The 23,473-nt window shown below is 38.6% G+C and overlaps 1 protein-coding gene across 1 annotated transcript in view; it reads left to right on the forward strand.

Annotated features, from left to right (window-relative positions):
- LOC149145064 (endoribonuclease Dicer homolog 4-like) overlaps positions 1-23,473 on the forward strand; it is a 303,060-nt gene that overhangs the window by 137,804 nt on the left and 141,783 nt on the right. The window contains 5 exon segments of the mRNA XM_089448258.1: positions 4,371-4,531; positions 4,683-4,895; positions 5,045-5,310; positions 5,533-5,807; positions 5,906-6,354. Coding sequence (XP_089304384.1) covers positions 4,371-4,531; positions 4,683-4,895; positions 5,045-5,310; positions 5,533-5,807; positions 5,906-6,354 — 1,364 coding nt within the window.

The raw sequence follows: 23,473 nt of genomic DNA on the forward strand, positions 1-23,473 counted from the left end.
AGGTCAAAGACTTCTTCTTGATGTCTTTAGGTTTTTATGTTTCATCATAAGTATTATAATAGTCATAAGATCAAAGGTTTACACTCCAAGAACAAGTGTCACTATCCTCATGCAAATCCGCTCTACAAAAATGCTATAATCTCCTTGATGATATGTCGGCCTAAATTCAAGGCACTCCTGTCGGCTCAAGGTACTATCGTTGACCCATATATATAAGGTGTGACGTGAAGTCTAAAGCAACAAGTCTTCAGATCATTCATTACAGTCAACGAAGATTGTATGCATACACAGTGATATCTCAGTGAAGTGATCAAGGGTAATATCAAACTCTCGGAAGTCTATCTCGGAGGTCTATATCTATATAGTGATAACTCTCGGAAGTCTGTGTTGTATCTCAGAGGTCTCTAGGAAGTCTATACATTGTGATAGCTCTCGGAAGAAGGACTATATATATATATACACACACACACACACATTGTCTGCTCTCGGTGGTGGCTCGTGTAAATATATACTTTGACTACAGTGCTCGCTGGACAAGCCAACCGTGGAAGCTGCTGTTGCTGGGAGGGTCGAAAATTTCAGTCCTGTAGTAGAGGCCAAAAATTCTGTTGCTGGAGTCGAAGTTGTACTGCTGGAAGACATTTGACTAGGTTTGACTTGGACAAAAGGAAGCACATCATCAAGCAGGTTGGACTTGGACTTGGAAGGGTATTGGTCTTGGTCTAGAGGTCTTGGAATTTGTCGATTGAAGAATCTATAAGAGGAAAACGGATTTACGGGTTTTCATCTCAGGTGGAGAGGTTTTGGCCGTGGCATGCAACCTATATCTTGTGTTCTTGTGTACTATTGTTCTTGTTTTGGTAGCTGTTTGATGATAAAGAACAAACATAATAATAAGAGAAGAAGCTAACAAGTAAGAAAAGATAAAAATATATCACAAGCAGTTATCAAGTAAAGAGAAATTATCCTATCTATTGCCTTATAGATTTCTCAACACGGAAAACTCTTCTCTTCTTATAGAATCTACTTCAATTGAGACACAAAAACCGAAACCCTAGACCAAGTCCTTCTCCAAGTGCCAAGTCAGCCCTCCAACAAGTCTTTCCCCAATTCTGCACCAACTAGCGTCAAACTGGAAATTCGACTTGCCAGCTTCAACACTGAAATTCGTCTTGCAACTTCGACCCTGCAATTTCGGCCTTGCAGCTTCCACTGAAACCCTAATTTAGCTTCCTTCTGAGACCTTCCTAGAGCAAGACAACTCCTCCTAAGGTCAATGAGGTCAAGGTAGGGTATTCTTCCTTCCAACTACAAGATTCTGCACTTTGTCTTACTGCAACTTGGACCTGCAACTTCGACTTCCTTCTATAGCAAAAGACCCTAGAACTTCGAACGTGTGAGAGAAATAGAGCCCCAAAACAATATATTTAGTCCTTTCTTCTCCTAGACCTTCGCTCTTCCTTTCTCCAACTTCCTCACTATAGATCAAATTCTTTTTCTTGAGAGATTGAACTTCTTGAGTGAGTATATCCCAAATGAGGTCGAATTGCTCCTTTGTATATCCTTTCCAGGGGGTCAAATTCCCTCATTTAGGCTGACTTGTAACTATTAGGGCTGATTTGTACTTTTGGAGTTTCTAGGACTTTCTAGACTCAAAAATATTTTTTTTTACAATTACATTTTGCCCCGAAGGGTCTTATAAACATGATGTTGACTTCTTTGTCTCATGACAATAAATCCTAAGACCTAACAAACCCTAGAAGCGTGAAGAACATGCTTTTACGTAGAAGACCATCAATAATGAGTATGAAGCTTTAATAATAATAACTTTTTGTTTTCTTCTCTTGTTTGTTACATAGGATACATATTGAAATGAGTACAACAATTATGAAGACCGAAGCTAGTTACATTTTCAACATCTTTATCGGTTGAGCATTCATCTAAATCTCTTGAGTTTAGTGGCAGATTGGAGGGCATTATTGTCCACAGAGTCTGTCTTTGCCACATCTTCATGTAGTCATTAGCATTTGGGCAGATATTTTCTAGTATGTTGGCTGATTTTTTTTCAGCTTCTTGCGTTGTGGCAGTTAGTTTTGTGTAGTTTGGTGGCACTCAAGTCAGTTTTGGATCACCATTTTTGTCATTTCTATGTTCATTCCCTTGGTGCATGAAAATCAGAAAAGGGGTGGTCTACAAGTTTCATTATTCTTATCTTCTTTGCTGTAATATTCTGGATACATTTTATGTAATTCAAGGAGAGTTTCTGCTCACATTCATTCACTCAATATTGTGCACAGTGAGTCTGTGATTTTTCATTATAATAAATTTGCAATTCTTTCATGCTGCACTTACTTTTTGGAAGGAAAACAAAGAGAGAAAAGATAATCAAAAGAAAATTAGTCCAGATCTTTGCAAACTAGAACAGATTTGGATAGTTTTGTTTATAGGATAGGGGTTATAGACTTGGGTTAATCATTAGTCAGTGTATCAGACTGATCAGGCCATAGTGCTGGAGTGTTTGAGGGCCAGGTTGTCGATTTTTCAAGTATCCTCTAAACTGATAATTACTTATGATTTATTCTTAGGTTAATTCTTTCATACATTCTTATTCATCATAAAGCAATTACACAGAGGATATCAACAGTAGAACAAAATGGCAGTAGGATCATAATGAGACAGCCACACAAGAAACATTTACCCTGGGAAAACCACATGAGGGAAAAGGCCAGCAACCTTTTCGTTAGAGAAATTCTTCAGTTCAACAAGAGACACACCTAGATCATCTAGTCAACCATATGGTCAAACTGACCAACAAAGAGACTTGGTCAAACCTGGTCCAACTCCTTCCTAGTCAAGTCAACCATCTGCTCGGGAGACTTGCTCTGGTCTGCCTTCTAGGGCTGAATTTCGGCCTTCTTCTGCACCCAAAGTTTTGGTCCTGCATCTCGTCCTTCTGTACCCAAATTCTTGGTCCTGCAACTTGGTTATACTTCAGAAGTTCGGTCCTGCAACTCGTCCTTCCGCTCCCAAAGTCTCGGTCCTGGAACTTGGTTTTATTTCAGAGGTTTGGTCCTGCAACTCGTCCTTCTTTATCAGAGATACGCCCTTCTTCTTCAACAGAAATTGTGCCTCAGATAAGCTTCTTTTCAGCCTCAGATCCATCTTCTTCTTAGCCTCAGATTCAACTTCTTATTTAACCTCAGAAGGTTCAAGTTCCTTGCTTGATGAGGAGGTCAAATGGCACATATATAGTGTTCATGCTAGCCGAATGGGTGCCTCTACACTGGGGTTGACTTGACTAGGAGGGGGCTGACTTGGCTTCTTTGGAGCCAAAAATTCAAATATAAAAAAATCAAATTTTATTTTTTAAAGAACCGACATGAAGAACATGTCATCTATTTTCTCTTTTGACAAGGTCATGAAGAACATGCCTTATTTATTATTTCAAATATATTAATTATGAAGACCGACCATAGCTACAAAAATTCAACACAGGTTTATGGAGTTGTTATGCACGATTCCTCTCTGCAGCAAAAGGCAAGTCAGAGCCATTCATACCCTGAAAATATTCACTAGTAATGTGATCTGGCCTTCAGATCAAGTACAAACATGCATGTACTTGTTAGACGAATCTTTGATCTGTGGGACTTCTAGTACTTATTGCATTGAAATGAAGATGCGCCTAGGACATTGGATCATCCATCCATGACTGGAACTGTTATCCTGAAACACAGTGTCCTGCGATCTGTTTTACACAAAAGTGGGAGTTAGGGTTTTGCCATCAACATTTGTGAAAGCCTGAAATGAGCATTGAAGATCTGATGACCTGGAGAGTGATCTTGGGGTTGCAAGGGAATTGAATCTCATGTACTCTTTTCTTAGGATCTCTGCTGATGAGCATAAACCTAACCAATTTCTGGATACAGCATGTTGTCATGGCCCCTTCCCTGTCCTGTACCAGGTATAGAGAGAGAGGAACACTTGAATAATCTTGGTGAATCTGCAAGAGTCTTAGGTTTCTTAGCTGTGATATGGCTGTAGCTGCTCTTTAAGGTTTTTTCTTTGACCCACTGTTTAATCCAATATTTGTGCAATTTAATGTTTATGGATTTTGAAGCATCCATCTATGGTTTTAGTTGGTGTTTCCACATGTATACCAATCAGTTTTGTGATCTTTGTGTCTGGTGTATAGTTTCATAATAAATTGAATAGGCTAGGTAATTTTTTCATTACCAGAAACAACTGCTCAGAAAAGCCACCAGATTTTAGTAGGTTCCCTGTGTTGCTTACATCTTTTTCAGATCAGGTGTATATTTTGTTCCCCTAGGTTAACAATCCTTATTTTGGATACAATGATTTGATGCGAACAGTTTAATCTACTGGTGGCAACTAATGTTGCTGAAGAAGGCCTTGATATTCAAACTTGCTGTCTGGTGGTACGCTTTGATCTTCCAAACACTGTTGCTAGCTTCATACAATCTAGAGGTCGTGCACGTATGCAGGAGTCAGGCTATATTTTTTTAGTTGAAAGGTATTTTTTCTGTAAAAGACATTTCCATATTATCACAGGATGCTTTCTATTTCAAAACTGATTCTGTCAAATTGCAAATAGATTTATTTGTTTGCTTTGTAGATTCTATATTTGGTGATGAACACTATTCGTCTTATCTATCTTCGTACAGGGGAAACCTTTCCCAGGAAAAGAGGCTAGAGCACTTCATAGATGGTGAGGAACAGATGAGAAGGGAAGTCCAAAATAGATCGCCAGATGGTGCAGAGCAATATGAAGAGGAAGAGGACCAGATCTATCGAGTAAATGCCACAGATGCAACCATCAGCACTGGTTGCTGTGTTTCATTACTCCATCATTTCTGCTCCAAGCTGTCAAAGGATGAGTATGTTCCTAAACTTTGTGATCAGTTTCTTCTGTTATAGTCTCAATCATTTTATGTATGGTAACTGTAACATGAATCATTCTGTGGGATGAACCTTCCTCTTTTTCAAGTCTATAAAGTCTTTGCTAACATCAGGACTGTTTGGATAGGTATTTTATTCCTGTTCCAGAGTATTCTTACTTTGAAGAACCAGGAGGTGTTGTTTGCCGCATAAATCTTCCTTCTAATGCACCTATTCGGCAAATAGATGGTCCTATATGTTCTTCTATGGAAAAAGCAAAGAGGGTAGCATGTCTGGAAGCATGCAAGGTGTTGCACTCCTTTGGTGCTTTGACCGACTATCTCTTGCCACGAGAAGATGAACAAGATGAGGAATACCAAGATTGTCTTTCTGCTGATGCATGTAAACCTGGAGGTATCTTAAAATTATTATCATCTCATGGATATACACATGTAGTCGGTGGGTCACATGCTTTGGGTAACGATGAATATTGATAACTGTGCATCTTGATGTTGATTGGATATTTTGATGACATGGAAGAAGACCAACTGTAACTTTTCAGTTCTAATTATATACGTGTAATCCTAAAATTTGCACTTTAATTGTAAATAACATAATGTTGAATGTTTATGTCAGAAGGTAAAAGGTCCATGGAACTTTATGAAATGCGGGTTCCAGTTGCATTGCAAGGTGGATGGAATAAATGTACAAAGTCAGTTTATCTTCATGCTTATATAGTAAATTTCAATCCTGTTCCTCCTGATAGAGAATATACTCAGTTTGCTCTTTTCCTGGAGTCTTCCCTTCCCAATGAAGCAGAGAGAATGAATGTAGAACTTCATCTGGCTCATGGAAGGATAGTCAAGACAGAGCTCCTACCCTCACGGAGTTTAGAGTTTGATCCTAGCCAGGTAGATTAGCTGATGTTTGGTATTCATTTGATCTCTAAACTGCAGGTTAAGCTGTGCTGAAAGTATCTTTAATCTTATACTGTGTCTTCTCCTTGCAGCTGAGGGATGCACTAAATTTTCAAGAAATATTTCTCAGAATTTTGCTGGACCGGCAAGATTTTCGTACAGATTATGTTGAATTAGGTACAGAAGATGTGAATTTGGGGTTGTCTTCAACCTCATATTTATTACTCCCAGTTCAATCATGTGATAGCAAGCAAGAGTTGTGTATTGACTGGAAGATTATAAAAGACTGCCTGTCTTCTCCAGTTTTTAGTCATGAATCAAAAGGATTGTCAGCAGCAGATGATAGTGGCAATCAACTTGAAGAGAGAGATTTTTGGCGGTTCAATAATGGTTGGGTACATATTGATAACATTCGGAATACTTTGGTGGTTACTTCTCATAATGATACATTCTACTGCATTGTTGACATTCTTCATGAGATAAATGCAAACAGCTATGCAGAAACTATGAATTGCAGCTATGCAGATTATTATAAGAAGAAGTAAGTAAAAGTGGCTAAGAAAATATGCTAGAACTTCTTTTCTGGTTAGTTTATTTTAATGAAATGCTTGGGACCAGAATTGTTTTTTGCTATTTGAAAAAGAGAATTGAATTTTTGCTTCCCTCAACTGAAAGTTTTTTTGATTAGCATTACTTTCAGGATAAAGACTCATTTTTGTGTACACTTTCATTGGAAATTATTTTGTAAGAAAGAGGGATTAAAAAATTAATGCTAAGTTGTTATGAATAAAAATATATATAAAATAATATAAATGATGTAAAACCATAATAATAATAAATAATGATTAATTAGTAACTAGTTAATGAAAAGGTATGTCCCTATGTACATCACCATTGGTGAAAAGGTACCTGCCGAGGGTAGATAAGCAGGCCCTCACCCTCATTGTAATCATCTCATATCACATCAATTCTTTTATACAATATACAATTACTTGTCCTACTATGGATGTTTACATCTTTGAAGTATTTTGAAGATTACTGCGCTGCGTATACGAACCTTGTTCGTTACCAGAGCCACATTGGAAGATCCTGGCCTTTGGCCATCAACTTGTCGTCGCAACTAAAGCGTTTCACTACACGAGTTGGAGTTTCTCCATTTTCGTTCAGGCCCTTGGCCACTTTAAAAGTTAAAAAAAGGAATTGGAAAAAAGATTATAAAAGAAAAGAGTTAAAAAAATATTATTAATTAAAAAAAAAAGGCCTTTGGCCATTGACATTTCAATGATTCTAGTAAAAACAATAGTTCAATGTAAATTTTGAAGGAGAACATTCATATATATATAATATTAAAATGTTTTACATTATTGATAAAAAGTGCATGATAAAGTCAATAGGGAATCTTTCCAAATATCTTTAAAACTATACATAAGAGTAAATAAGATTATCTTGATTCTTCATTAAGTGGTTTATAACCTCGCGGTTTTAGCAACCCATGGTAATTGGCCATGGTATTTTCAAGGTAAAAGAAGAACAAAAGGAATACAAAATCTTTTTATGTGAATGGTAAGTTTTTCTTATTACGCAGAGAAAATTCACCGAGTCAAAGGCACATAAGTGGACATATATTTTATATTATAACCCAAAGAGGTGAATAGCCACATTTAACTAGGGTTGTAACTTTTCAAAAAGAAAAAAAATGATTATAAATATATATAGAAAAAAAAGTTTATTAAAAAAACAAAATAAAGTTAAAAAAGAAAAAGAAAAAGAAAGTGAAAAAAAATTATAAAAAAAAGAAGAGTAAGGGTTAAAGTAAGAAGAAAGAAGGGGAAAATTCCAATTCAATTATAAAAGCAGTGATTAAAATAAATCAAAATTAAGGAAACATTTTTCAAGAGTAAAGGGAAGAAAAAACCAAATTATTGGCTAATACAAATAGAGCCAATCTCTAAAAAAAGAAAAAAATGGAGCCTAATTTGAAAATAAAGAAAGGAATTTTCTCCTATATAGGTATCCCAATTGTAGATCTTAGGTTATTTACATTAAAAGGGTGTATGCAAGGGAAAGAGATTAGTATTGCTATTAATCCAAACATCGAGGATAATTAAATCAATATTAATTTGGAAAATCAATTATTAGTTCTAGAGCCAAATATAGGTGAACGAAAAGGTCTTTTCGGCGAAAAAGAATATGAAATTAATAATTTACAAGTGACAATTGATCATTATGAGTACATATCTCAATTCCATGTCGTAACTATGCTTGTCAAAGAGGTTGACATAATTCTTGGTCGACCTTAGTTCAAGGAATTAGGTACGTTCATTTTAAACACAGAAAAACATTTCTTGATGTTCCCTTACAAGAAGAAGATGGTCACGTACTCATAAGGCCTTCATTAAAAGATCTTAAGGATATTGCGAAACTAATGTTTTAAGAGAATCGAGAAACAATATCAAAGAAACAGAAAGAGCTTGAAGAAGTCATATCCAACAAAAATAAGGAAAATTCATGTTTGAAGGAGCATAATCAGAAACTACTTACATAAGTAGGAAAATGTAAGGCTAGGAAACACCAGTTAGAACAAGAAAATGAAATTTCTGAAAATAAACTCAACAAAAGTCTACCAGGGAAAGAAGAGGAAAGTTTATGCTTAAAGAACCTTAACCAAAGGTTATTAGAACAAATCAAGTGTTTAATAGATAGAAGCTTGAAGACCAAAATAAGTTTGATTTAGAAAATGAGAAACTATTATGCCTCAGAAACCATAATCAAAGTCTACTCACTTAAATTAAGAAACTTAAGGATGATAAGAAATCATTGAAAAAGAAATTAGAAGAACTTATCACGAAAGAAGTGTCGAAGTTTTTAGTCCTAGTGGAAGAAAAATGAACAAATACCAATCCTGTCAATATCACAAATCAAGAAGATGAGAGACCAATAGAAATTAAAACATATTCAGAAGTTGCAGTTCAAATAGTGGAAATTCCAAGTGATGATTCAGTAGCCAATTCAACTACAACAATATCTAAAGTAAATCAAGAAACTGCCACAGACAAGATAAGGGAAAGTCCAACTAGAAGAACTCCTTATCGACGTCTGAATCACAAAAGCAGACAACTAAGTCAGTCTACATATTTGAACCAATTAGAACGGAAGCAACAGATTTATGTTCCAAGGAATATTGAAGTTTGCAAAATCCAGTCCTATGATAACAATTCATTACCAATATCCAGTGATCGGAGCATTCCACAAAAGATTAATCTAGGATGGTCAGATCCATTCTCAACCCGACAATTTTATCTATCACTCGGAGGATCCTATCGTCTTGTGTCAACGAGGATGACAATTGCACGACGAGAAGACACTCAAAACAGGAAAATAGATCAAGCCCTTTCATCAGTAAGCTTTGAGGACAAAGCTTTTTGAAGAGGAAGGCAATGTTATGAATAAAAATATATATAAATAATATAAATGATGTAAAACTATAATAATAATAAATAATGATTAATTAGTAACTAGTTAATGAAAAGGTATGTCCCTAAGGACATAACTGTTGGTGAAAAGGTGCCTGCTTAGGGTATATAAGCAGGCCTTCACCTTCATTGTAATCATCTCATATCTCATATCTCAGATCACATCAATTCTTTTATACAATATACAATTACTTGTCCTACTATGGATTTTTACATCTTTGAAGTATTTTGAAGATTACTCCACTGCATATACGAACTTTGCTTGTTACATAAGTCAACTTTGTAACCAATAGGGTACTGGTTTATCTCTCTGTTATATAGATACAACTCAAGATAATAATTAATAAATGAATAAAAGCTAATTAATAAAAAAATTAAAATACAATAAAAATAAAATAATAATAATAATAGTAATAAATTCATGACTTTTCGTTAACAGACATCTTAGGGTATATATAATTGGGGCCCTTTTAAATGTAAAAACATTCGTTCGTTCACTAGCTGGGGCCCTTTTGAGTGTAAAATCATTCATTCGCTTTTATATCAAATATTTTTATGAGTTCAGCCCGTATGATCAATCTTGTACAACCACCACTGCCATGTGTACTGTCTTTGCAGAGCAATCCACCACCGCATGTACTGCCACAAATGTACCAACAACTATTGCTATACCTTTCTTTGCCGTTGAGCCATACAATCAAATTCAAGCTCAATCTGTACAACTCAATACATTTAATTAAAAATTGTTGTACAATTCAAATCAATCAACCAATTATTTCAGAAAATTTAGAAAACAAGGGGATAGCAATAAGTTGACTTGGTTAAGATTGTGTTAGAAAACACTCCTTCATTAACCAGAAACTGGTTGAAATTCCAATGTTCCACCAAGACTCTGGGACAGGGGGTTGTGGGTGCGGGGAGACGCGTAGGGGGGACAAGTGGAAGTACCCTCAAATTTTAGTGAAATTTAGGTGCGGCGAGGGGATGTCAGGGTATATAGTTTTGTTTAATATATATATTCAAATCCATATTCAATAATGAAAGTATAAATACATTGATCCATACATAATTGAATTAAATATTCTTATTGGTGCATATATCATTCATCCATACACCACAATATGCAATAATGAAATACATTGATCCATATTTATCATTCTAAAATCTACATGGATTTAAAAATTAAATTCATCATTAATTATTCTAGATTCTAAATTGATCTAAAATTTAAATTCCTCATTCATCATTCTAGAATCTAATTAGTACGAAGCAAAATAGACAATAGTAGATATCGAAGTCTAAAGACTAGAATAATGAATTGATATAACTCAAACTTGAAAATAGTAAAGAGTGACGAGTCAAAGAATCATCTAAGGTCATCGATATCTAGAGTCAAGACTCGAAAGTTAAAACTAAAAATTAAAAATGGATAATGAGCATTGAAGGAGCGTTGCAGGGGAGGAGAGACAACAGTTAACTGGTAAGTCAAATAGTGCTACATGGTAAACCAAGTAGAGGTAAGCTTGGTAAGTCGAATGAGTGAGTTAGGGATTGCAAATTAGTTTAGGTTTTGATATTTGTTATGTATTTTTCCTTTTCGTTTTATTTTATTTTTTTTAAATTTCAAGGGTTATTAGACAAAATTGAGGGGGTAATTTATGAAAACTTGACTAAACTAAGAGGGGCGGTGAATTAGTTTAGTACATTCATGGACATTAAAATTCTTTTCTTTAAACTCATTAACTGAAACATTAAATGAACAACTTAACACATAATGACCAATAGATTGAATATGTGAACATCAAGTAATAAGCAAACCAAAACATCACGTCAACACATAATAACAACACATATGGGCATCATATATAAGTGGTGTTGGAATTTCTAATTCTAACTGTTAGAAATCCTTCCCGTACGTTCTGATTTATTTTTTCTTACTTGTTCTGTTAATTAACAAGTTATTTACCATGTAAATACTGAAAATAAATACAAGTACAGTCTCAACACATACAAATCATCAACTCAAGGAAAAACAAGCACACAAGTGACACCGTTATTTTTGGACTAATGTTCCCAAAAAAACCCAATGCGGGAAACTCGGTGCAACTATCTGAGGGTTTTATTATTAAGCAGTTTCAGAATACAATCTGCGTGTCAGAAATGGCTCACCCAATAGAGAATGCCCTCGGCAGTAGTACCTCTCAGTTTGAGAGAGATATCAGCCCCAATCTGCCCCATGAAATCTCCTAGCGTCAACCTCTAGGGTCTACGTCATCCTCTCTGGCCCAACGTCTTCCTAGCGTCAACCTCTCGAGGCTCATCGTCAGCCTTTGGAGGCTCTGTGTCTCCCATGCTGGCCCTCCTCAGGCTCTGCACAACTCCTGGCTGCCTCTGCATGGCCTCTGCCTGCTTCTGCGTGGCCTCTAGCTGCTTCTGTGTCAACCCTCTCTCGGCTTCTGCGCTGATGCTCCCGGTACTATCTCTGCCTCTCTGCTACTGCATTCATTGCCCCTCAGTTGGAACTCTAATCACTCCTTCGATTTCCTCAGCAAGCCCTACCCCAAAAAATCAAATTCTTGATCAACTCGGTGTATTCTCCAAGTGACCCTCAAGCCTCCTCTTATACTTTTCTCGTTGACAATCCAACGACCGAGATTAAGTCCTAATCAACGGCTAAGATTAGATCTGGTTTGATCCATGACTTTTGGACCATTCTAACTTAGTTTTATTAATTCACATTAATATTTTAACTTAGGGACTCCATTAAAAATATTAATTATTTTAATATCTCCCAAACTGGTTAGATTCTGCCTAAACCATTTCTGGGTATTGGAGATCTCATGTGCTTTAGCCTTTCCACCAATTTTCGTGGCTAGAGCACATCTGATGCTACCCCAAATCAACACTCCCTCTTAGCGAGGACTGTGCTCTAGTAATACTCCTCACTGAGCATCACCCTGATCATCTGACATCGGTCCTTGTGCTGATGCTAGGCCTGTTGCCCAACATCCTCTGCACTGCTGCATCATGTACTGCTACCGATGGTGCTGCCACTGCCACTGTTGCATTTGTACAACAACTCCCTCTGCATCCGTGCTGCTGCCCATGGCCCTGCCACTGCCACTGCTGCATCTTCACTGCAACCCCTCTCATCATGCTACATCGTACTGCCCATAGCACTGCCACTGTTAACTGCTGCACTACAACTCAGTTACTGAGAAGTAAGTAACTGATCTCCCAACTCTAACACTTGTCATTCCTGCTACTCCTCTTCGGGGCTCCCATAGCAAGGTATAATCCAAGAGGTTGGGTACCTCGAGGATCTTGCCCTTCATTGCCTGTAGTCCGTCTGACTACAGCTCGATGTCTCCCCACCTCTTCTCTCGGGTGCATGAGCACTCATGGCACAGTCATCATCTGTCTCCACTTCTTTCTACACCCTTGCTAGCACATCCTTGGTCTCAGAAGCCTCTTCCTTGCTCTTCTTCCTCGGACACAGTTTCGCATAGTGACCCAGTTCCCCACAATGGAAGCATTTGACCTTGGAGAGGTCTTTCTTCTTTCATTTCTCTTGCTTTCCCTCAGATGCTAGGGCAACATCCTCCACTTCCTCCTCCTTGATTCTGACCCCCTTGCCGCTGCTTCCCGCCTTGGTTAGCCTTTTGATCTCTTCTTGACGAAGAGTCACCCACAGTTTCTCCTAATCTGGAAGGGTCAACCTGCCTAGTATGTTATGGACAAATACCTCTCAATCCTCTGAGACCGCGTTCAATGCGGTCCTCACCATCATCTCCTCATCCGGCGTGGCCCCTATGGAAGTCAGCTAATCACGGATCTCCTTTAATCGACCGAGGAAGGTGTCTATATGTTCTCCCTTTTGCATTTGGTATGACTGCAGCTGATTTTCCAGTAGCATCTTCCTTTGCCCGGATGTATGCTGATACACTTTCGTCAGGGCCTCCCACATTGCATTTGCCGTGTCTTTTTCGGAAATATGTGGCACTGCATGGTCCTTGACCCCGTTAAGGATGATGCTCTTGGCCCTCGCCATTGCCTCCTGGTACTTTTCGTTCTCATCCGGGTCAATTGGGATCGCTATCGTGTTCAAGGTGAAGTGCTTGAGACGATTCCTGTCTAGAACGGACAAGATCCTGGCCTTCCAGACTACGAAGTTTGAGGCTCCGTCCAGTCTGTTCTGATCTCTTACCCTGTCCACTGCCATTTCCCTGCTCCTCTTTCTACTCTTCCAAGTCTCTCTACTTACCTTTTGGAAGTTCTCGGTGTGACTCCCTCTGAGCCTCGATTTCCCTCCTAGAAACCCCCTTGCCAATGTCGAGATGCCCCTACTCCGATCGTTAGTGCAGCTGCACCACTGATCCGGATTTCTTAGCTAGAAATCCTCGGCAACAACTCCCTCCTCCTTGGTCTTGCCCTGTGAGGTACTGTTTTGATCACAGTACCCCACCAACTTCACTTTGCAACTTACCCATAACCTCCTATGCCCCATCAAACTGAAGGTTAGAGCCTCTAGGCTCTGTGCAATCCCGACACCAGCAAAATCCTCACCTCCTGGCCACGGGCGTCAATCCTTCCTCACTGAGAAAGATGATCAGGCACTGCGTAGGTCAGGTCTGCTTCTCTCTACCACTGCGTTGATCCTCTTCCCGGCTCGAACTGATGACATAGGCACTGTGTCACCCCTTCCTTGCTGCTTTTCCGCTAGGAACAACTTCTGTCACTTGGGATCGCTGTTTCTGCTGCTGCTCCTCTGCTCGGCTGATGCCCTCAGTTATCCTGTGATCTGCGACCATGCTCTAATACCGTGTTGGAATTTCTAAGTCTAACTGCTAGAAATCCTTCCTGTACTTTCTGATTTATTTCTTCCTACTTGTTCTGTTAATTAACAAGTTATTTACCATGTAAATACTGAAAATAAATACAAGTACAATCTCAACATATACAAATAATCAACTGAAGGAACAACAAGCACACAAGTGACACCGTTTTTTTTGGACTAATGTCCCCGGAAAAACCCAATGCAGGAAAACCGACGCAACTATCTGAGGGTTTTATTAAGCAGTTTCAGAATACAATCTGGGTGCCAGAAATGGCTCACCCAATAGAGAATGCCCTCGGCAGTAGTACCTCTCATTTTGAGAGAGATATCAGCCCCAATTTGCCCCACGAAATCTCCCAGCATCAACTTCTAGGTTCTGCGTCATCCTCTATGGCCCAGCGTCAACCTCTCTGGCCCAACGACAGCCTCTCGGGGCTCACCGTCAGCCTCTGGAGGCTCTGCGTCTCCCATGCTGGCCCTCCTCAGGCTCTGCGCAACTCCTAGCTGCCTCTGCGTGGCCTCTGCCTGCTTCTGCGTGGCCTCTAGCTGCTTTTGAGTGGCCTTTAGCTGCTTCTGCGTCAACCCTCTCCCGGCTTTTGTGCTGATGCTCCCAGTACTATCTCTGCCTCTTTGTTGCTGCATTTACTCCCCCTCAGCTGCAACTCTGATCACTCCTTCGATTTCCTCAGCAAGCCCTGCCCCAAAAAATCGAATTCTTGATCAACTCGGTGTATTCTCCAAGTGACCCTCAAGCCCCCTCTTATACTTTTCTCGTTGACAATTCAACGATCGAGATTAAGTCCCTAATCAACGACTAAGATTAGATTTGGCTTGATCCATAACTTTTGGAGCATTCTAACTCAGTTTTATATTAATTCACGTTAATATTTTATTTTCCCAAAGTTTAGACTTAGGGACTTCATTAAAAATATTAATTATTTTAATATCTCCCAAACTAGTTAGATTCTGCCCAAACTATTTCTGGGTATTGGAGATCTCATGTGCTTTAGCCTCTCCACCAATTTTCGTGGCTAGAGCACATCCGATGCTACCCCAAATCAACAAGTGGAAACCCATAAAGGGAGAAAACCACGATTTTGTTATTGTTGTGATGCAAAGGCAAGCTCCCACTCCCTTATTACATCTAATTTTCTGTAGGCTCCAACCTATAAGAGGCTGCTACCTCAATTTTCTGGAAGCTGCAACATGCAAGGAAGCTCTAACTCCAATATGTGTTCTGTAGGCTACATCTCACAGGAGGCTTCTACCTCAACAGGCTCCAACCTGATATTTATCACTACTTGAAAGGAGACTACAATCCACTAATGCAAGTAAGAAACAACAATGTGCTGGTTTATCTGGTCATCAATTTTGCATATCTCCATTTTCATTTCCACTTCTTCCCTTCAAATCTGCTTCACGTAAACTTCTTATGTGCTAGGTAAATAATGTATAATACCTCAATCAACTCTCATACATTCTCCAACTCTTTAGAAAAACAACCATCTCTCCAACCTTGCACAAATTTATAAATGAACTTTGATGGTTGTTCGTGTTCCACTTAAGAATATGAAGTGAACAGGCTTGACTCTTTGCCTTCCACTCATTCATTTCCAAACTCTTCATATTTTGAATATAAAAATACAAATAGGTGCTCAAATATTATTTTCAGCCATCTATAATAATTAAATGCACCAACATCAACATAAAGCCAACATATGCAAGCAACACATTATAACATCATACCACGTGTAAAACATTCACTTCCAATGCAAGCATTATGCATGAAAGCAATGCATCACTCTCCAAAGTCATATATATGTTCTTCAGCATCTTGTATCACTACTTCTTAACGTCTTGCCTTTCCTTGCATCATGTCTTTGTCTTGCCTTTGCTGTCATGGAGTCTGGAACTGATGTTGCCCTAACTGTGATTGCATTAGCTGTGTTGTCCTTCAACACTTCTTACTTATATTTGCTACAAAAATTAGCTCCCAAAGAAACACGAGTTTCTTCTATTTTACATCATAATGGAGGATGCCAAGCTGACCACCAACTATCTCTCTCCTTTTTGGGAGGCTTCGAATCAAAATTATTATATAGAAAGTTCATTAGGCTTATTGATCCAGCTAGCTCATCAGGGCTCATTAAGTTAAAAAAAACGAACATGTCCAGATCGTTATAAAGGCAATCTATGAAAAATTTGAAAGCTAGGAGTAGGAGGTGAGCCTTAGACGAGGCATATTCGCAGGTTATAGGCCCCCCATCTAGCGAACTAACAATCATCTATAGTCATACCAGCTAAAAAATTATTAGAACTAGCTAGAAAAATTGCATACACCCTAGTAGAAGAAACCCAAAAAAATGTCCAAATGCCCTCATGGACATAACAGTCATATGTTTGCAGGTGGCTTCATATAAATTTGATGTAGTCCCACAACCGTGATGATTTAAGCACAAAGTCCCCCAACATGACAGCTGTGACAATGACTTACCTTGAACTGAGACTCAGATACCATGAAAAGATTCAATACTAAGATCTTCAACAACAATCCATAAGTGGGTTGTGAGATGGAATGCATGATAGACGATGCACCAAGAATAGATAGACATGGATGAGTACATTGCCAATTTTTCTCTATATAATAAGATAGACCATGGAGAGTGGCATCGCTGATATCGCTGTATAATAGAAAGAGACTAGACCACATTAATGTGGGACCCAAGGCGTGGTCATTTTTAGGCACAATCGCCAAGAAGCTCCTCAACTATTATCACATTCACGACTGGATCCTCTCCAACTCCTCAACTATTAGCATTCTGATGCCATTGAACACTACACTTACACAATCACCCATAATTTATGTTGAGCACATTCTCAAGACTAATTTCCCGAACTATTCCAAGGTATTACATGGAAGTGCTTTTCGGTGATGGAATTTTCAATGCAAGCAGAGAAATGTGGAGGAAACAATGTAAGACTCGCATCTTTAAGTTAGCTCCAAAGAGCTTGAGGGCCTTTAGCACAATAGTTTCCTTTGTTGCTTCTTGTAAAACCCTTCAGACTCACGTTCCCTTGATGGAGTATTGTTTACAGCGTTGTCATTAGTCAAGAAGCAGCCATGCAATAATGTATTCGACTTCTCCATATATATAATGATTGCACTATTATCAATGCTCTTCAATGAAAATAACACTGCGCAGTGCTGCCCCAAGTGATCACCACCACCAAAATACTTGCAGCGACAATGTAACGCAACACATCATATATACCTTGAATCTAAACCAAAGCATACATAAATGATATCCAACTTTAAGAGATTAGCATCATCCAAGGCTAATTGCTTTGTAGTGCTATGTTCCAAATCATCTAGTGTGCGAATAGGAGTGACAACGCAAATATATTCCATTGAACGCTTCTTTCTTGCCTTTATTTCTTATTTTTTAAACTTTGATTTGTGTAGAGTTGTGTTTGCATGGGCCCCCAAGTTTTTTGGTTATTTGGTTCAACAACAAGACGATGGTCCATGTGAGCTTCATGCCATGTTAGAGGAGGGGGAAAATGTTTTGCAAACTCCATTTCACCATTGTCCTATGGCCACATTTCACCATTTTGTTATGAACTTTTTGTTGAAACATCAAAAAGAGTGATGTAAAGATGAATGCCCAAACAACAACAAAAAGTTGTGAGACAAGTGCTTCTTTCAATGCTACCTCCTAGTGCACCTGAAAGAGTAAGCTATGATATAACTCTTGATTACTCTTGTCAATGCTTTAATCAAATATATATATATATATATATATATATATATCAGTGTTACTTGGGAGCGGGAGCGGGAGCAACATTTTCAAAAGTTCCCAGTTTGGGAGCGAATCCCGAAGCGATTTTTATATAATATATATATTTTATATATTTTGATACATATATGTCAACAAAAACATGTAGAATGATGAATTAGATATAAAAAACATAAAAAAACATAGATTGATCATTGAACCATCAACCATATAACATCAATCATCTAGAAGTTATAATCTTGATTCTTCATCAACCACGTCCACAAGTTAGTAACATACAACATATTGAGTCTCGTAGTCGTGAATCATGATTCATCAATCTTAAAGTTTCAACTTCAAGCTTTCAAAATTGAAAATTCAATATATAACATTTATCATCATTGATCACCAAAGTTGTACTTGTAAGCTAAGTTTAACCATTACAAGAAATAATATCTAACATGAAATGAAATGTTATAAAATGAATTATGAAATGAAATGAAACAACTTTCACGAAGCATCATATTCATAATTCAGAATCATTACCAATGAGTTATAATTGCCAACTTCAAACTTCAAACTTAAATTGTCACAGTCATATATTGTTTACAAAAAATATCATTATGATATGAAAGAGTCAAGACTCAACAGTTATGAAAACTAATAGAAACTAGAAAAGACAAGTAAATTGTAAATCTATTATCTACTACTACATGTGGCCCTTGCCACGAGAAGTGTCTAATGTATGAGCAGGTCGTGGTGGTCTTCTAGGAGTCTCCCGCACAGACCGACGACCAGAACCAGAAGGCACATGCCCTCCACGTGAGGGTGTAGATGGAGGCGGCGACAACAAAGGAACAAGACTCGGAACTCGAGCACTGCTACTGGATGGTGGAGGTGGCATGGTTGTTGCTTCATCTTCCTCTCTTATAAGTTCCGCTTCCAGTTCTTCAAGATGTATAGTGCCATCCTCCAAATTATCATCCTCTGGGTGGTTGTGCCAAATTTTATATATTGGATCCTCATAAGCTCGATCACAGTAATGACTCAACAATCTCAAGTTGTAGTGCACATAAACCAAGCTTTCTGCCCAATTTTCATTGAGTCTGTTTCTTTTCACATTATGTATGAAGCTATTGGTGCTCCAACACCTCTCTGCAGAAGAAGTATTTACAACCTGTGAGAGAACTTTTTTTGCCAATTTTGGCAAAAGTCCATGGCTGCCATATGATTCCCACCATGTGAGAGCATCAAATCTGTCTCTATGTTCAATTGCATGAAAGGTACCAAACAAACTAGTGCAACTGAAGTATCTGCCTATTTCAAGACGCACACTAGCACATTCCTCCCTGTTAGGTATCAACTTTTCTAATGCTTCCAAATCTCCTTAGATACCTCTTCATCTATATGGGGTTTAGCCCTAACCCCACCTCCTGGTGCAGGTTGGCCCAACCAAGATGTAGAGTAGTATTTTGGCGTAAGGATATACGCCAAACAATGTAGTGGAACATTAAGTTTATCTCACTGTATACGCACACAATCGTGAATTAGTTTGTACAAGTTGGGATCATTGTTATGAACAATATCTTTTATTTGCCCCAACATGGTATCCATTTGTTCATACACCTCGCCAATCACTGGTTTATCTGTATTTGCAAACCGAATCATGTGATAAATGGTCTTGGTGAAATCCAATACTTGCCTCACACGTACCCAAAACATATCATCAAGAGCGACCTCCTCCACCTGTTCAAAACCTTGCCTGTCCGCTGCATTTGTAGCCCTTTCCTTTAATACCTGCCAGTGTGGACTTGATACCATGCTAGCCAATGACTCTCTTACCTTCAAAAGGTGCCTGAAGGTGAGGTAATAGCTACCAAATGTAGTCCTTGCAATCTTCAACAACTCCAATCTTGAGTGACTGCAAAAAAGGCCATGGGTATCGCTATGATCTGTAATAAATTTTATCATTTGTTTGCCTTTCTTGTACAAATCACCAATCCATTTGTATTGCTTGTTTTTGTTCTTAACAATATCATGCATCAAAAGGTTCATTGTGTGAGCCAAACACCCAGACCAAAATGTGTTGGGGTATTTATCCTCAATAATTGCTCCTGCTGCCTTACAATTAGGAGCATTATTAGTGATGACTTGGATGACATTGTATGGCCCAATACGGTCAATTGTTTCAAGTAATGGTTATGCAATGTTGATGGCGGTCTTGAACTTGTCTAAGTAATCATATGCTGAAAGAAAGATGGCACAACTAACAGACACAACAAGAACATTTATCAATGGCTTGCCTTTTACATTTGTCCATCCATCAGATACAATGGACACCCCATGGTCAGTGCAAGAACTTGTCATTCTATTCAAAGAATGTGATACTTTTGCTTTTTCATGATCAAGTCCAATGTTTCTTGCCTTGTCATACCCAAGGCTCTTGTATTCTTTAGGGGCATCATTTATGGTAGAAACCATTTTGTGCCAATAAGGTAAGCGAAGAACATTGAATGGTATCCCACATGCATAGAGAAACCTGTAAACTTTTGAATCCACATCATTCCTACACCCTTCATGAAGGAAATTTGATATGGTTCTACGCCTTAAACTTGGTGACCCTGTGCCTCCATAACCACTGCCTTGGGAGGATCCTGAAGAAGCTCTTTGTGCATGTGATTGTGATCTTGGTTCAAAGAAACCCTTTGATTTTTTAGATTTGTATTGGGCTTCCTCCTCTTCCCTTATGTATTTGGCTCTATCTGCTGCTGACACACCTGTACAAGTTTTGATTCCTATTTGTTTATCTCCATCCCATGGCATTTTCCCGCAGAGGTGTTTTCTGGCACGGGTGTATGAACCTGTGTAATTATTGTTGCAATGGGGGCAATGAAATTTAGTGGTTCCACCCCTTTCCCTGCTTCAGGCCTGTTAACATATTTCCACAATGGGGTTTGGTCTTGTTTAGTTTTTTGAGCTGACTCATGTTCACTCTCCTCCAGCTCCTCCTCACCGGGGTTTTCATCAAATCCACTATGTCCCCCTTCTTCATTTTCAATTTCAACCCTCCTTTTTCTACTCTCCAGCACCATAATAACCAAAAAAGGAACCAAGAAGAAGAAAATGCCAAGAAATATAACCATGATGTTTGAAATTTGAAGTTTTGAATTTGTAAAATTAAAAAAAAATGGAATGGGAATGGGAATGGGAAATAGAGAAAAAATTATTTATTTATTTAGGAATAATTTAATAAACATTAAAAAAAAATTGCTAGACACTCTATTCAATATTGTAGAGCCTACCTCTTTGGCGTCCAATCTCCCCTTGCAAGCTCTTCAATCTCCCCTTGCTCCTTGCTTTCTCTTGCTCTCTCACTCTCTTGCTCCTTGCTCTCTCTTGCTCTCTCCTTGCTCCTCACTCTCTCCTTGCTCTCTCTTGCTCTCTCCTTGCTCTCTCTCACTCTCTCCTTGCTCCTCACTCTCACCCTCTCTCAATCTCCCTCTCTCAATCTCAATCTCACTCTCACTCTCACAATGATGAAATGAAACCCTCCCTCCCTCCCTCCCTCCTTTTATTTTGCAAAAAAACCAATTTTTTTCCCGTGTGGTCCGCTCCCGGCAGTCGTTTTCGTCGCTCCGAGAGCGATTTTTATAACCCGGGAGTGGTCGGGAGCGATCGCTCCTTGACCGCTCTTGGGTTATAAAAATCGCTCCCAGAGAGACAGGAGTGACACTCCCTGCTTTGCTCCGGAAATAGGCAGGGAGCACAATTTATTTTTTACGGGAGCGCGTTCTTGACCCACTCCCGAGTCGCTCCCGCCAGGAGCGCGGATTGGGAGGGGGATCGAGTAGGGGGGGCCGCTCCCCCGCAACACTAATATATATATATATATATATATCTATATATGTATATATCTATCAAGAAGGCTCCAACAATGATATAAGAGAAGGCTCTAATGATAAGGCTGCATTATACCAATACAACATATGCCAATACACATTATACCAAACATATAAGAGAAGGCTGCATTATATATTTGCGTGTTCATTTCACATTGAGTTCACCATGTCAACGATAATATAAAAAAAAGGGTCCAACAATCCAATCATTTCATAAGACTGTAAGAAGGTTGCAACAAGGAGGTTACAAAGGTATAAATATTAAAATGCCAACATCAATGCACTGTAAATAATGCCAACGTTATAGATTCCAACAACAATATACATTCCCCAAATTTTGGCATAAAACCCTAAATACTGTTATATTCATCATCAACACTATAAAACATATAAAATTGCTCCAATATGAACGCTTCTACATCTTGATGTGAATGATGGTCATCGCTCTCCAATGTAAACGCTGTTTGAACTGGTTGCAATGTTGCTTTCTTTGTCAAAGTGGATATGCTGCTCCATAGTACTCCGTTCCAAAGCCAATATGGCTAGCAGGTGCTCCTTGTGCTCCATCTAGGTATGTAGCTCCAATATGCTCTACTCAATGTTTCACAATAGCAAGTGTGCCTTTGACAACCTTACTGGTCACACACAGAACTCTAGTGCAATCTTCTCATGGGCTCCACAGTGCAAACATGAATCCAATCTGCAAACACAACTCCATGCTCCCGGGCTTTGAAATTATGAATCCACGCTACAGATCTTCGTAAACACGATTCCACGCTCAATTCTGCAAACACGACTCCACATACTTCGACACATGCCTTTCAAATGTTATAGACTGGTCGAGAGATGCATTGGTTTACTATAGAATTCCAATTGAAAATACCAATAGCATGAGCTCCTGGAAAACTCTGATCTCCATAACTCACAATTAGTAAGTCAAAAATCTGTGTTGATAACTACTCCCAAGTCTGCGATTTTCCATAACAGAATTTCACACTCACAGTTGGTGCGATTTGACACTTATTGAAAGCTTGTCACACTATTCAATGTACCTTTGATGATGTCGGGGGTACGTTGTGTTGAAGTTTATTTTAGGTGTGAGGGCCATTTTATCATGTCATGTTAGTCTTTTTCCTCTACTATTCAATAATGTCCACTGATCAGCATGTCCCCCATTTTTATATGGATGCCAGATGCAAACAACATTGTAATATGTGTTAATTTGTGGTGACATATCACTATACACTTTGTGCTCGACTTTTAGATTCCAGGTCAACTTGCATGCTGTAGATTCCATGTGGATATGGTTTGTCCTCAGAGCCCAAGTGGTGGTTTAATAAAACGACACAAGTTTGATCAACAATTTGGTGAAGGAAACGATCAGTAAATGACATAAAATTATTGTTTCATCTTAAAGCATGCAGATATGCTGTTTTGGACACCCTCCTTAATGAATTGTTGGTGGCATATATTTCTTGCTAGCATTCATCGCATACCAAACATTTCATTTGAATTTCTCTGATCTGGCATCATTATTTAGCAGACCTTGCTGCTATTCAAATTGTGTAACGTTCTTGTGTAACGTGGTAGAGTGACGTGGGCGGAATGATGACGTAGTTGGCTGATAACACGACACATGGTAGGAGGAGAGACCCTTGTGTTGATTTGAGGTACC

The sequence above is a fragment of the Pinus tabuliformis genome, chromosome X (genome assembly GCF_031772625.1).
Source record: "Pinus tabuliformis cultivar Carrire ecotype Pingquan chromosome X, CPIR1, whole genome shotgun sequence".
NCBI classification, from domain to species: Eukaryota; Viridiplantae; Streptophyta; class Pinopsida; order Pinales; family Pinaceae; genus Pinus; species Pinus tabuliformis.